General features: G+C 35.7%; 2 protein-coding genes across 3 annotated transcripts in view; one reads left to right on the top strand and one right to left on the bottom strand.

Annotated features, from left to right (window-relative positions):
* The window catches only part of OSGEPL1 (O-sialoglycoprotein endopeptidase like 1), an 18468-nt gene extending 4854 nt beyond the window's left edge, over nt 1–13614 (top strand). Inside the window, exons 3-8 of one of the 2 annotated variants that reach the window (XM_070508242.1) lie at nt 739–943; nt 1020–1168; nt 1986–2116; nt 2236–2307; nt 3772–3877; nt 11219–13614. In XM_070508242.1, coding sequence (XP_070364343.1) covers nt 739–943; nt 1020–1168; nt 1986–2116; nt 2236–2307; nt 3772–3850 — 636 coding nt within the window. In that variant the 3' untranslated portion in view covers nt 3851–3877; nt 11219–13614. Of the gene's footprint in view, nt 1–738; nt 944–1019; nt 1169–1985; nt 2117–2235; nt 2308–3771; nt 3878–6509; nt 6544–11218 lie in introns of those variants that run through there. The other variant, XM_014852920.3, reaches the window with a different exon arrangement.
* ANKAR (ankyrin and armadillo repeat containing) overlaps nt 7528–13614 on the bottom strand; it is a 65604-nt gene continuing 59517 nt past the window's right edge. Inside the window, exons 22-24 of the mRNA XM_014852923.3 lie at nt 11716–11912; nt 9045–9091; nt 7528–7775 (exon numbers count right to left, since the gene is read on the bottom strand). Of these exons, the coding sequence (XP_014708409.1) occupies nt 7528–7775; nt 9045–9091; nt 11716–11912 (492 nt within the window). The remainder of the gene's footprint in view (nt 7776–9044; nt 9092–11715; nt 11913–13614) is intronic.

Raw genomic sequence — 13614 nt, 5'->3', positions numbered from 1 at the left:
TCGTTCATCTAAATATTTCTGAATAATATCATATTAGACTGAAAAAAATTTTTGCGGTAAGAAAAAAAAGAAAAATAGTAGTACATAGCTTTAAAAAGATTCCTTCTTACCCATTCCAAGTAAGATGGTAAGAGGTTTACATCAGTACATAAAGGTTCAAATAGTTTGCAGATGCAGTTATATTTTTAATCAAAAGAAAGTGCTTTGTAAAGTGTAAAGTACTGTAAAAATGTGAAATAAGAGGATATAGAAAGGTAACATAAGGACATTAAAGATGCCCAAATTCTATGATTAAATGTCACAATTGCTGATACCACTGACAAGCAGATTTCTTTTTCTTTTGTTTTAGAATCCTACCGAGCCTACTGCCATATACAAAAAAAAAAAAAAAAAAAACCTGCTGCCAGTAGCTGAAAGGATTAGAAGAAATAGGACAGGTTCTTACTTTTGAAGTTCATCATTAAGCAATCATTGTCAACTTCAAACCTAGTTTCCATCCCCAATAGATAAGCAAAAGTAGATAGGGAGGCTGTGATTGGCCACTATTGACTAGGTTATCAGAAGGAGCAAGATTGTCTATCTTTACTGACCACCAGCTATAGTCCATATTTGTAAAAGTATAGCATATCTTATTCACCTAGGTTGTTTTGTTTTTTTTAGTAAAATTCATTTCCTTTGCATCTTGGCTTCAAAATTTGCGATTTTATGACTCATTACAAAAATTTTTGTTTTTGATAGGTAGCAAGAAGACTTTCTTTAATAAAACATCCAGAGTGCTCCACCATGAGTGGTGGGAAGGCTATAGAACATTTGGCCAAACAAGGAAATAAATTGCATTTTGATTTCAAACCTCCTATGCAACGTGCTAAAAATTGTGATTTTTCTTTTTCTGGACTTCAACATGTTATTGATAGGATAATAATGCAAAAGGAAAAAGAGGAAGGTATATTTTTAATTAGTAAAGTTGGACAAATAAGTAATCCTGGTTTGTGCCTAAAAATACTTTTTCATTTCTGCAGGTATTGAGAAGGGGCAAATCCTGTCTTCAGCTGCAGACATTGCTGCTGCAGTACAGCACACAACAGCATGCCACATTGCAAAAAGAACACATCGTGCCATTCTGTTTTGCAAGCAGAGAGACTTGTTATGCCAAAGTAATGCAGTACTGGTAAGTTTTGTCATCTCACCTTAGGATAGTAGTAACACTTTACAGTATGTTACTTTTCTTTTAAGAGTTGATTGACCCTGTACATAGGATGAAAGTGTCTTTAGTTGCCATATGCCAGCCCTGACAGTATGAAATTATGCAGAATAAAGACTAATAGCCATTTCTTGTAAATGTATGGCAACTTAATCGGACATCTGTACAGCCTGTGTGGCAAAAAAGTCCAAGACTGCATCTTCTCATTGACTTTAAAAGAAAGTTTATAATAAGAAATGAAATGCAGTAATGACTATCATTATTTTTAGAAAAATAGGCTAGTTTCCTTCAAAATTATGTTCCTTTGGTGAAATCCCCTTAACTGTGCTTAAAAGCCTTGATAAACTTCTTGTTTAACTGTATCTTAAACTTCATCCTTTTGATAACTATAAAGTGAGAAAATATTTAAATGGGAGGTTCACAAAAGGGAATATTACATGAATATCAAACGTAATAGTTTTTTAAGAATTATGTAAAATAAAAAATGCTTATAATTAAAAACAGCAGGGTCTGAAATATTGTATGATGATTGTAAATTGCAAAAAGATTAAAAGAAAATGTTCAAAAATAATAGTAGTGATTGTATACTGATATTGAAATTGTTGGTGATTTTTTTTCTTCTCCAGATTTTTATTATACAGATATATTACTTGCTCATTACCCATCCATCAAAATGTGATATTTTCTGATTGTATAATGCTGATATTTTCCCCAGGTTTAGCTAACAGCTTGGTTCATATTGGTATGTGATATTTGCTAATTTTGGTCTTCTCAATTCCTTCAGGTTGTATCTGGAGGTGTTGCAAGTAACTTATATATTCGAAAAGCTCTGGAAATTGTAACAAATGCAACACAATGCACTTTGTTGTGTCCTCCTCCCAAACTGTGTACTGACAATGGCATTATGATTGCATGGTAAGCCACAGGATGTATGTGCATCACTAATAAGAATGGAAATATTAGTTGCCATTTCATCATGCTAAATCTTCCTTTAAATTTTGTGCTATTTTTTTATTTTAATGATTCTTATTTAGGAATGGTATTGAAAGACTACGTGCTGGCTTGGGCATTTTACATGACACAGAAGGCATCCGCTATGAACCAAAGTACGTGGTACCATAATCTTTATGCAAGTTGCATTATAAAAGTCAGAACCTAGATTTTGTTTTTATATAAGAAGTTTTCATTGATATTCTGGTGGTACTGAAGAAAGGTTACATTAGTTTCTTTCATGAACCTAGGAGATAGATACCTTATAAGAAATATTTCTACTACAGTATCAAATTATAAAAATTTTGACAAATCATACTTTGGAAACAGGCAGTGGGTAAGGGTGATGAATTCCCTCATTTGGGACCAGAATGGAAACTATATTCATGGCCTAGACTTTTGCAGTATCAGGACCATTTCAGGACCAGCTGGTATGAAGGGAAACTTAAGGAAAATGTGCAAAGAGCATTCAGATGTGAGAGTGGATTGTGAGTATGTTCCTCCACAGGCAGCTGAGAAATGGCCAAAAGATAAGCTGTTTTCTGCAAACTTTATTTCCTCTCCCAAATCAAAGTTCCAAGGAATAGCACAGTTTTTCAATTTGTTACCAAGTTCTGATCTAAGTTAATTCTGGAATTGTAAAAATAGTAAAGGATGATTGTTTTATAATCTAACATAATTCTACTTTCAACATTGTTTCATCTGATGTTTTAAAACTTTTCAGCAATTTTAGTCCATAGCTATAGCTACATGAACCACAGACTATTAAGACTGATCATAAATGAACAGAGTTTAGTTAGTAGTGGCAGAAGGAATCCCCTATGTTAATGGCCTATCCTCAGGTAAAATATATTGTCTGATCCAGTGGTACCTTCTTGTGGCAGCCTTAAGGCTGAAAATGATGGCTGTTTCAGGTTAGCGTCCAATTGAATTCTTATATTGGGCAACATTGTAAAAAAACAGAAATCTGAGGCCAAAGTATTTACTGAGAAAGAACAAAGAAAAAGGGTAGGATCCAAGACGTCTCCTTCGAATAATGACAAAGGAAGGTAGAAAAGGAGCAAGCTAGTTTTTGAAACCTCAGAGAAGAATCAATAGAAACCTGGGGAATTTCTAAAGTAGGAATGGATGCAGGTTTGACTTTAGCTGTATGGTAAACTGCTTTTATCCTTTTAGCTTTGTAGAGAATTATAAGACATTTTTCATTATTTTTTAATTTATTTACAGTATTTGAGAGCAATAGAACTATTTCTTTCAAAAACATCTCAATCCCCAAACTCATCAAGTTCTGTATTTTAAATATGTATAGCTTTTTACATGTCAATTATACCTCAAGGTGGTTAAAAAAAAAATCTCCAAATTTAGATTTCTTATTAATGGAACTGGTCTTCCTTCACTCATTATTCTGGTTTGAGGTCCCACTGTATTTGTAGGTATTCAAGAACCATCACCACATATGATTAATTATACATTAGATACGTATACTGTTTATCAGAATTCTAAGCAAATAGTCCGCAGAACTAGAGACAGATCAGGAAGCAAATATTTGAAATAATGTGATTTGTCTGATTATGATGCAGATGTCCTCTTGGAGTAGATATATCAAAAGAAGTTGGAGAAGCTGCCATCAAAGTACCACGACTAAACATGAAGATTTGATTTTTGCTTTTCATAAAATCCCTAAAGGTAGTATTTCAATGATAAGTTTTGATTTTTTGTATATCAAATTGTAGAAGACATATATAATATTAATTGTTTAACAAAACTTTCTTTTAATACTCCTTTTCTCATGTTTGATATTTAACTTGCTTTTCTGAGAGACTGTGATAATATGTTATAGTCTTATAAGAGAGTATAGATTTTTTTATTATCAAAAACCAAAGTAAAACATCTTGTGGGGATAAGAATGTACTGATATTGGCAAGTAGAAAGAAAAACCTTGGAAGAAATACAGTAATTCTGCTGAATCCTGGCCCCATATGTTACAGGCCTAGATCTTTGTCCTCGTTCCCATCTCAAGATAGTAGAAGCTATTTTTTGGCTCCTACTGAAACATTAGTCTCACTTTTCTAATGAGAGAGCAATTTTAGAAAGACAGCCAGATCAAAGTCATGTCAAATCAGAGAAGTCTAAATCAAGACAAAAGGTGACTTTTTCTAACAGAGTGTATGTTATTAATTATAAAAATATGTTATTAGGTATCTTCCTTGAAGCAAATGGCATGTCTATATATTTCTTAAAATCTAGCTAAGATTTTATACCTCAAAGTGGTTAAAAAAAAAAAATCTAAGGAGGCAGCCCGGTGGCATAGTGGTTAAGTTTGCCCACTCTGCTTCAGCGGCCTGGGGTTTGCCAGTTCGGATCCCAGGCACGGACCTTATGCACTGCTTATCAAGCCATGCTGTGGCAGGCGTCCCAGATAGAAAATAGAGGAAGATAGGCACAGATGTTAGCTCAGGGCCAATCTTCCTCAGCAAAAAGTGGAGGATTGGTGGCAGATGTTAGCTCAGGGCTAATCTTCCTCAAAATAAGTAAATAAATAACATGAAAAAATCTATCTAAGATTTTAAGAAATGTGACATGCAAATAATCCCTCAAGTGTGTATTGCACTTTTCAGTTGACCACATATATTCACGTGCATTATTTTAGAAATTGTATTTACTCAATGAAAATAAATGAAAAGGATTTTTTAAAATAATTTCCTTTGTTTCAAATTTCCTACAAATTTGAAACTTAGTTCTGCAGATATCATGACAGTTTATCACTTCTTTTCTGCCTAGATTAAAGTAACTGAATGTACTGTCCTTTGAATATGAGGCCAATGCTATTGACTATTTAATGTCCTTTGAGAGATTTTACCAGTAGAGATTTATATTATGTCATCCATACAGGACCAACTTGTTAACTTTTTGATTAGTGACTTGCTTTATTGAGAACCTAGGGGTAAGGATTAAAATACAGACTGAAAAGAGTTCTTATTTTAATTCTACCTTAAGGTGACCTCCCTTTTGGGAAATTCTATAAGTAATTCTTTTTTTTAGAATTATGATCATAGAGTATTGCTTTATGATCATCCATTTTATCCTGGAAATAGAAAATATAATTTATATGAGGGAACATATAGAAACAGCCAATATTTATAAAGCTTTGCTTTCTTTGATGTTGAAGTATAGGTGTGATAGAATTGGCTTGTAAATATCATTTATAAGAAACTGAATTCACGTTTTACATTTGGATTTATGTTCTGTATCATGTGAATCTGAGTTCACAGAGAAGTGTAATTATTTCTTGTGGCTATTACAATCACAGTGCATATAAACTATGTAAGAAAACTGACCAAAATGTCTTCTCACTATCACAAATATTATAAAATAAGGATATCTATAATCTAAGTTCTTAAAATTTCAAAGTATCAAAATTGTTCCAGATGCTACAAGCACACATTTCAAAATTGAGTTCATGATATAAATAAGGGAACCTACAGATAAAGGAAATGAGCAAATTCTGTAAGCATTCCATATCTTAGGCCTTTCAGTACTTAGCCATAAGGAAGGAAGGAAGGGAAAGAAGAGAGAGAGAAAGATGGGAAGGAAGATGAAGGAAGAACATTGAACTCTATATTGGCAAGCATATGTGCCAAAGTTAGCTTATGGTACATGTAAAAGGCAGGCCATTTGCTGAAACCCTCTGTATCTTGAGGCCTTTCTCATCTTATATATAATTTTTAAAAATAAAAATAAAATGCAGGGTAATAAAAATCTTTACTAGAGGTGTATACTTTAGGAGAAATACTGTAAGTTTTATGCGTGGTAGGATGGTCTAGCTAAGCCAAGATACTCAGGAAATGTCTATGTTATTGAATACAAAGAAACCCTGATCCTCAACCCTGAAAATACTCATAAAATAGTCTTTAGCCATTTCAAACTTTGTTGTGTAAAGGCCTTTTTTTTGTGTCTACAGAGGTTATTTTCATTGATATGAATTCTTATCCGTAATGGTGCTGGATAAATGACAGTTCCTTATCATTTGAATTATTTATCCCTTTCTAGTATAAAATATGCCATTTCCCCCTGCAATTCGTATATTTTAGTCCATCAACCAGAAGGCTGTGACACAAAGCAATTAAGCTAATTTAGAATTGAATTGGAAGATCAAAGAGGTCTCTTATTGCACAGTGGTTAAGAGCACAGGCTTTGGACTCTGGCGCATAGAAAGCCCTAAGAACATGTAGCTACTATCATCACTGTCATTATTGTTGTGTTAAAGCATGTTGGGGAAAATAAGTGCTAATTAATATATATGTTCAATGCATCCCAGGTAGACTGTATGGAGACAGTTGAGCAAAGTGGACAGAGAAAAGGAGGGGCTTTAAAGGACACAGTGAAGCCCAGCTTGCTTTTGTATCAAATCTATCTGCTGCTGTAAAATAGAAGAAGCAGACATACATCAAAACTTGGACCTACTGGAAACACTACTCTTGGGCAACGACATCCTGTGATTCTAAGCTACAAAGAGTATCACCCTTTCTGGCTACAAACCAAAGATACTCTCTAAGTTTGGAGAATGGTCAACACTGGTGGTCACATTTTTTAGCCATACTTTTGTACTTGATGAGCAATGATTTCACTTTTTCTTTTTAAAGATTGGCCCTGAGCTAACATCTGTTGCCAATCTTTTTTTTTTCTTCTTCTCTCCAAAGCCTGCCAGTACATAGTTGTATATTCTGGTTGTAGGTCATTCTAGTTCTGCTGTGTGGGACGCTGCCCCAGTATGGCTTGATGAGCGGTGCTGTGTCCACGCCCAGGATCCAAACCAGAGAAACCCTGGGCCACTGAAGTGGAGCATGTGGACTTAACCACCCAGCCAAGGGGCTGGCCCTTACATTTTTTTGAAATACAATGTTTTAAAAGTATACATTTCAGGTTTTGGAAGCCTCATGCATTTGTAGTATTTATTATTAAATATCTCAAGGTATTATAGTGAGTGTTAACATGTGGCCTACTTTGAATCAGGCCTCTTTAGCTCAGCATACTAATTTAAAAATGTTTCTAACACTTGATAAATATACTAATTATGCTGCTCATGTCAGTTGCTATGTTTTAATAGTTTTTAGTGCAGGCATTCTATTACAGAAAATTCTATTTATTTTTTTAAACCACAATTCTGACCTGATGTTAAATTTCAGTAGTCAGGTTAAGGAAAATCTGTGAAGTATCAATATCAAGAACTTACATTCAAAAAGGTTATTCAGTTATGCTATGAATATTTTATCACAATTAAAAATAAAAATTTTAAAAAGATTGCTCAGGAATCCTTTCATTCTAAAATGCTTTTATTAGCCTTCTGCAGGCTCAGGATTAGCTTTCTGTACGTGTTTCCCAAGTTGACTCAAAAACACTATTCTTGGTCTTGATACTTTTATGACATCCGATAAAATTGCAGATGAAAAGGAAAAAATATTATGAGAAACAGTCGTCTTTTCTACTGTTTTGAAGAGCCCCATGAAGTTAGTTACAGGAGGTATTAAAGTCAAAGAATCCCTTGGTTGAATTTTAGGCTTTAATTTTCTTCGGTGTTCTTTTCCTAGAAATTAGAGAACCACAATTAAATCTCTCTTAAGCCTAAGAGCTCTAAGTATAGTCTCATTGCTTTCAGTTCTGTATAGTTCTATTTTCTTCACATCACCAAAACATACTAAGAGAACAGATCAGTAGCTTCCACACTTTTAGCTGTCATAGAGCAAAAGCTTGTCGAGGCCAGTATATGGTTGCCAGCTTTTTATTATGCCATGTTGGCACTAATAAAAGAACAGATGCCAGCTGTTTTAAACATTTTGTAAAAGAAGGGATAGTTTAACACCATGGGAAAGTGTCAAAGGCATTATCTCAAAATGACAGACGTTATATTGAATAAAATTAACTTTATCAGAAACTTGCTACATTGTCCTTGTTTTTTCTTATGCTACCACAAACCTGTGAAAACTTCATCAGACCATTACTGGTACACAGATTGTTGTTTAGAAACCAGTATTAAAGTGAAGAAAGATTGGGACTGACTATTCTTTTGTGTAAGTTACTCTTATACTAAAGAAGCTATACCAAAAAAACCCCAGACGTTCTTCTACCCATGTATTCAGAAATCTAGCCTCCCCCATATACTCCCTGAATAACGGAAGTTCTTTACTCTCCCTTTATCTCCTCCCTATTCTCTACCTTTCCTTTTGTGCCTGAATGGTTCTATCCTTGCTTTTGTCTATAGGACAGTATACCAAGTAAGACTGATCTTGGTCCTACACTAAGCGCACATGAGCAAGCACTAAGCATATATGTGAAACAGTAAGTAATTGATCTCCTCTATTGCATGTCTAATAGGAATTGATGAGTAACATGTAAGATCTGACTCTGATCTTGCAGGCCTAGGCGACTCAGCCATCGTCTGTCTACTGTGTGCAAACTGTACAGAGCATCCATGGAAGAAAACGTGGTCTCTGCCCTGAGAACTTACTGGGTAGACGAGTTATACATGAAACAGAAGAATAGCAAGATCAGAATTTAAGTCATACTTACATGTTTCAATAATGACTTATTTCTATGCATGGCTTGTGAGAAAAAACAAAGAAGGGATTTCTGTCAAGTGATGTTAGTACGGAAGACCTTAAAAGAACTGATTAACATGGGCTTGTAAATGAGAAGATATTTTAGGTATACAGAATTACAATAGCAAAAGTTCACAGTTAAACTTTTCTTTTTTGGTATCCTGGACATTTTGGATTTTTAGAAATGGAACACAGAATTATAAAGTTTCAGGGCTAGAAGGTATCTCAGAGCTCACGGATAAAGAAAAATCAATTACCTTTTTTAAAGACAGGAATTATGCATGGCCCTCCATTTTTCTCCAGACTAAAAGGAAAACATTTTTATTACAAAAACTAGAAATATATGAGACTTAGTACACCCAGGTACCATGTTCAATGCCTAAGGCTAATTTATACATGTTACCTGTACTAACTGTGCATGTTACTTGTATGTATTTTATAGTCACTCATTTACTCACTTAATCACTCAGAACATTTGGAACATTAAATCTGCTTGAAGTGATCAGGGAAAGCTTCAGGGAAGAAGAGACACTTCAGCTGGGTTTTGAAGAAAATAGTTCTTCAAATGGATGTGGGGGGAGGGTATTCCATACAGAGGGAATAGGATATGAAAAGTTACAGTACTGTAAAACAGCATAGCATGTTCAGAGGGCACTAAGTAGTCTGGTGTTGGAATTAAAGGCATCTGGAGACATGATGGGTGATAAGGTTGGAGAATAAAGATCAAGTCATTTTATGTATTAAGAATACAAGAGTGGTCCCGCCCAGTGGTGCAGTGGTTGAGTGGAGTTCATGCACTTCATTTTGGCAGCCTGGGTTTCACTGGTTGGGATCCCAGGTTCGGTCCTACACACGGCTCTTCAAGCCATGCTGTGGTGGCATCCCACATACAAAGTGGAGGAAGATTGGGTCAGATGTTAGTTCAGCCACAACCTTCCTCAAGCAAAAAGAGGAAGATTGGCAACAGATGTTAGCTCAGGGCCAATCTTCCTCACCAAAAAAAAAGAACAAGAAAATTTAAAACCTTATTTTCAAGGCAATGGAATACTAATGAACTATTTCAAGGCAAAGAATAGCAAGATGTACCTAAGTGAATATTGTGTGTGTGTATGTATGTGTGTCTTCAAAAGAAGTATTATTTTAATCAACATCCTATACATGTAATATATAAATAAATTATTACAAAATTTCCCTGGTAATAAAATATAAGTCTTGATTGAAGTTAATATATTAAAGGTGGTTATCACAAATGTATTCCTGGTTAACTTAAAGAGGAACATTTGCTGCTGACAACTTTAATGAGGCTCCGGCTTCAATCTGTTCATATGCCAACTTCATGGCTATGGAGTATCATGGATATAGGGTAAACTAGCCTAGTGTTAGGCTCAGATTACTTTTATTTTATGCAGGATCAGTTAACACCCATAAAATTATGTCTGTCTGCATACTTCAAAACTTACACATCCACGGACCCTTCTAATCTGCCCTTCTTGGGGCTGGATGGGGCCATGGGGATAGAGAAGTGGTATACACTCCCCCCAAAAATGCTATTATGATCCCAGCCACAGTCAATCTACTTTCTGTTTCCAGTAGTGATATCAAGAAATATTTTGTGGAAGGATATGGTTATCTATCCCAAAATTTCCAAACTTATCGTAATAATCTTTCCTGTAGTTTCATTTAAACCAAACTCCTTCATAGGATTATTATGAAAATTAAAAGGAATAGTCCGTATAATGCTCTAAGGAAAGTGCATAGCACTCTTAATTATGGGAGTGATTGTTATTTGCTTACCAGTTCCACTTCACCTGGTACCCATTCTTACAAGTTTACTAACCACTGGTCACTGCTTATAATCCTGAAAGTTGGGTGTTCACAACTCCAGGGGAGTCATTCACCTCATAGTCATCGTAGATTTGTATAGTTACTACAACCATTTTCCAGTACATGTCAGTAAAGAGTCTTGAGGAAGGGGCACCTTTTTCTAATTCCCCAAAATTTGCCACATGGACTAGCTGTGGGAGTGACTGTGTAAAATAATACTTCCATTATTTATCCTAAATTAATTTTTTGAACAAGTAAATATTATTTTTTAACATTGTCAATTACAGCAATTATAATGTAGATTTCCCAGGCTTATTATATAAAATTAGGTAATCAGTTTGGGGTTTTCAGTTTTTCAAAGAATTAAAATTAAAGTGACTCTGAAGATGTACTCAGTTTTCTCTGTACTTAAAATTGATTTATAGAACTATGATATGCTGTTGTATCCTGTTCTCTTGTCGTAGAGTTAATAATTTATCTTGAGTAGCTCTGTTTCCTATATATTAATAGCACTATTTACTGCAAAGACTTGTAATTCAGCTACATCTATGGAAGAAGAGAAAGTATGCCCATTGTAATGAGATTCTCATCTTCTCTCTTTTTTCAGAAATTTAAGTTCATGATGAAACTACAACACTGAATAAATGCCTGGCAACGTTTCCCATTACTCCAACCACCGGGTCTGATTTAGCCGTTACCCCCCTGGGAGTTTGGCCTAGCTTTGGATCAAGTCCGAAAGTCCTATTTGATGCCAGAGTTATGGTGTTCCTGGTTAGCTCAGAACTCTCAAATGTACCCCAGTCTACCCCAAAATGGCTCCCTGGGTCAGACTTGGAGGCAACCAGTTTCCCAAAAACTTTCCTGAAATGTGAATAATCCCGGCCAGACAGGATCCCCAAGATCTGGTTGTATTCTTGTCTGCACTCACAATTCTGTTGCTAAGTTGGAATTAAAATAGGCTTTGGCAATGAACATTTAGAATGAAGTTTATCCTTTGGTATAGAAGGCATATATTCATATCATTTCAATGATGTTCCTTAAACTTCCTTAAAAGCTCCTCTATCAATAATTTCACTACTGCAACTTCAAATATAAGCACAATACCTTAAGGAAGGAAGTCCCACTCTTTGTTGCATTTGAAATTCCTTTAAAAATGCTGGGTTAATACTTGCATCTCTGCTGATATTATTTGTTATACGAAGGAACTGATTAGGCTTATTCCTGCATTCCTTTAATAGGATGCGGAAAGCATTTGCATTGTAAGTTAAGTAGCCAAGAGCACAGGAGCAAGCTGTGCGAACCTAAATGAAAAAGAAACAGTTCCTCCTTAACCACAAGATTTGTTCGTAAAATGTCTAGCCCAGTGCTCTCATTAGATATTTCGCAGGAAAGTCTCTGTAGCTATGGACAGCAGATAGGTATGTCAACCGATGGCAATCCACAGGTGGAAACCTGACTATATTTTTATAGAGGGCTGTCAACTGCTATCCATTCCTAGTAGTTGTTCTCAGTCTCAACTGCATTTTAGAATCACCAGGAGTTTAAAAAAGAAAAGAAACGAAGAGAAAGTCCACCAAATGAATCAGACTCTTGGGGGTAGAATGCGGGCGTCTGTATCCTTTTTAAAGTGTCACAGGTGATTCTAATGTTCAGCCGGGGTGAGAACCATTGAGCTTGTACTATGACAGTGAGTCTCAGTCTTGATTGTGCATTGAAATCACCTGAAAAGCTATGAAAATTACTCACGCTTGGGTTCCACCCCTAGAAACTCTATTTTGGGGTGCAGCCCGGACATCGGGATTTTTCCAAACGGCTCAGGTGATTGTAATAGGAAACCAAGTAAGAAACTATAGGAGAAAAGTAAGTTAAGAATATATGACTCATGAGGCTGGTCTGGTGGCATAGTGGTTAAGTTCATGCATTCCACTTCAGCGGCAGGGTTTGCAGGCCTGGATCCTGGGCATGGACCTACACACTGCTCATCAAGCCATGCTGTGGCAGTGTCCCACATACAAAACAGAGGAAGATTGGCACAGATGTTAGCCCAGCAACAATCTTCCTCAAGCAAAAAGAGGAAGATTGGGAATAGATGTTTGCTCAGGGCCAGTCTTCCTCACCAAAAAAAAGGCCACTCAGACCCAGCAAAGAACTCAATTTCCCACTTGCAAAAACAAAGAAACATGGACAGGTATCAGGCCACAGGACTCCAACAAAAGTAGTTTTTTCCTTCTTTGAAGGAAATACCCTCTGCTTGTGACCCTGAAGTAATTAGGTTGTTCATATGATTCATTAAAGTATACTCCTGGGCAGTTCTTGGGAAAATCTGTTAGTGGTGGCCTAAGAAATGTCATAGAATGAACATAAACCAGACCCATGCGGGGTACCAGAAGGTTGACATTTTGGTCTTTACGTTGGCATCTGATTACTGTATATGCCCATATATCTTCCATGCTTGAACAGTGGTTCTCAGTGTATGGTCCCTGGACCAGCAGATTTAGATTCTGGGAACTTGTTAGAAATGCAAGCATTTTGGACCTACACCAGATGTATTAGATCAGGAACTCTGGGAATGGAGCCCAGCAATCACCTCCAGGTGATTCCGATGTCCCCTAGAGAAACCCTGCCTCAGACCTTAGGGAAAAGCAGAGGGGAGCACTCAGGCAAACCACTACCATGGCAGCCTGGCCTTCACACAACTGTCCAAGGGATTCCACTTTCATTCATTACAAAGAACTAGAGAAATGACTTAGTGAGATTACAAAAACTAACCAGCTTTTGTGAGATATTTTATAAATATTTTAATTAGAAATTTCTGTATCATCAATGTAATTATTTGTAGATTGAATCTTCAATATTCAAGTTAAAACAAATGTGCACATTTTTGTGGGTACCAAAATTATGGATGGCAGATGTAGTACAAGAAAAATCATCTAATTTTGAGTTAGTAACATGAGCTATTACATAACACAGTCAACCTCTGGAGAAATTAGCCCACAGAAGTGA

This window comes from Equus asinus, chromosome 4 (assembly GCF_041296235.1).
Source record: "Equus asinus isolate D_3611 breed Donkey chromosome 4, EquAss-T2T_v2, whole genome shotgun sequence".
In the NCBI taxonomy this organism is placed as follows: domain Eukaryota; kingdom Metazoa; phylum Chordata; class Mammalia; order Perissodactyla; family Equidae; genus Equus; species Equus asinus.
The sequence above is the reverse complement of the archived record's forward strand: the minus strand, read 5'-3'. Positions and strand labels throughout refer to the sequence as shown.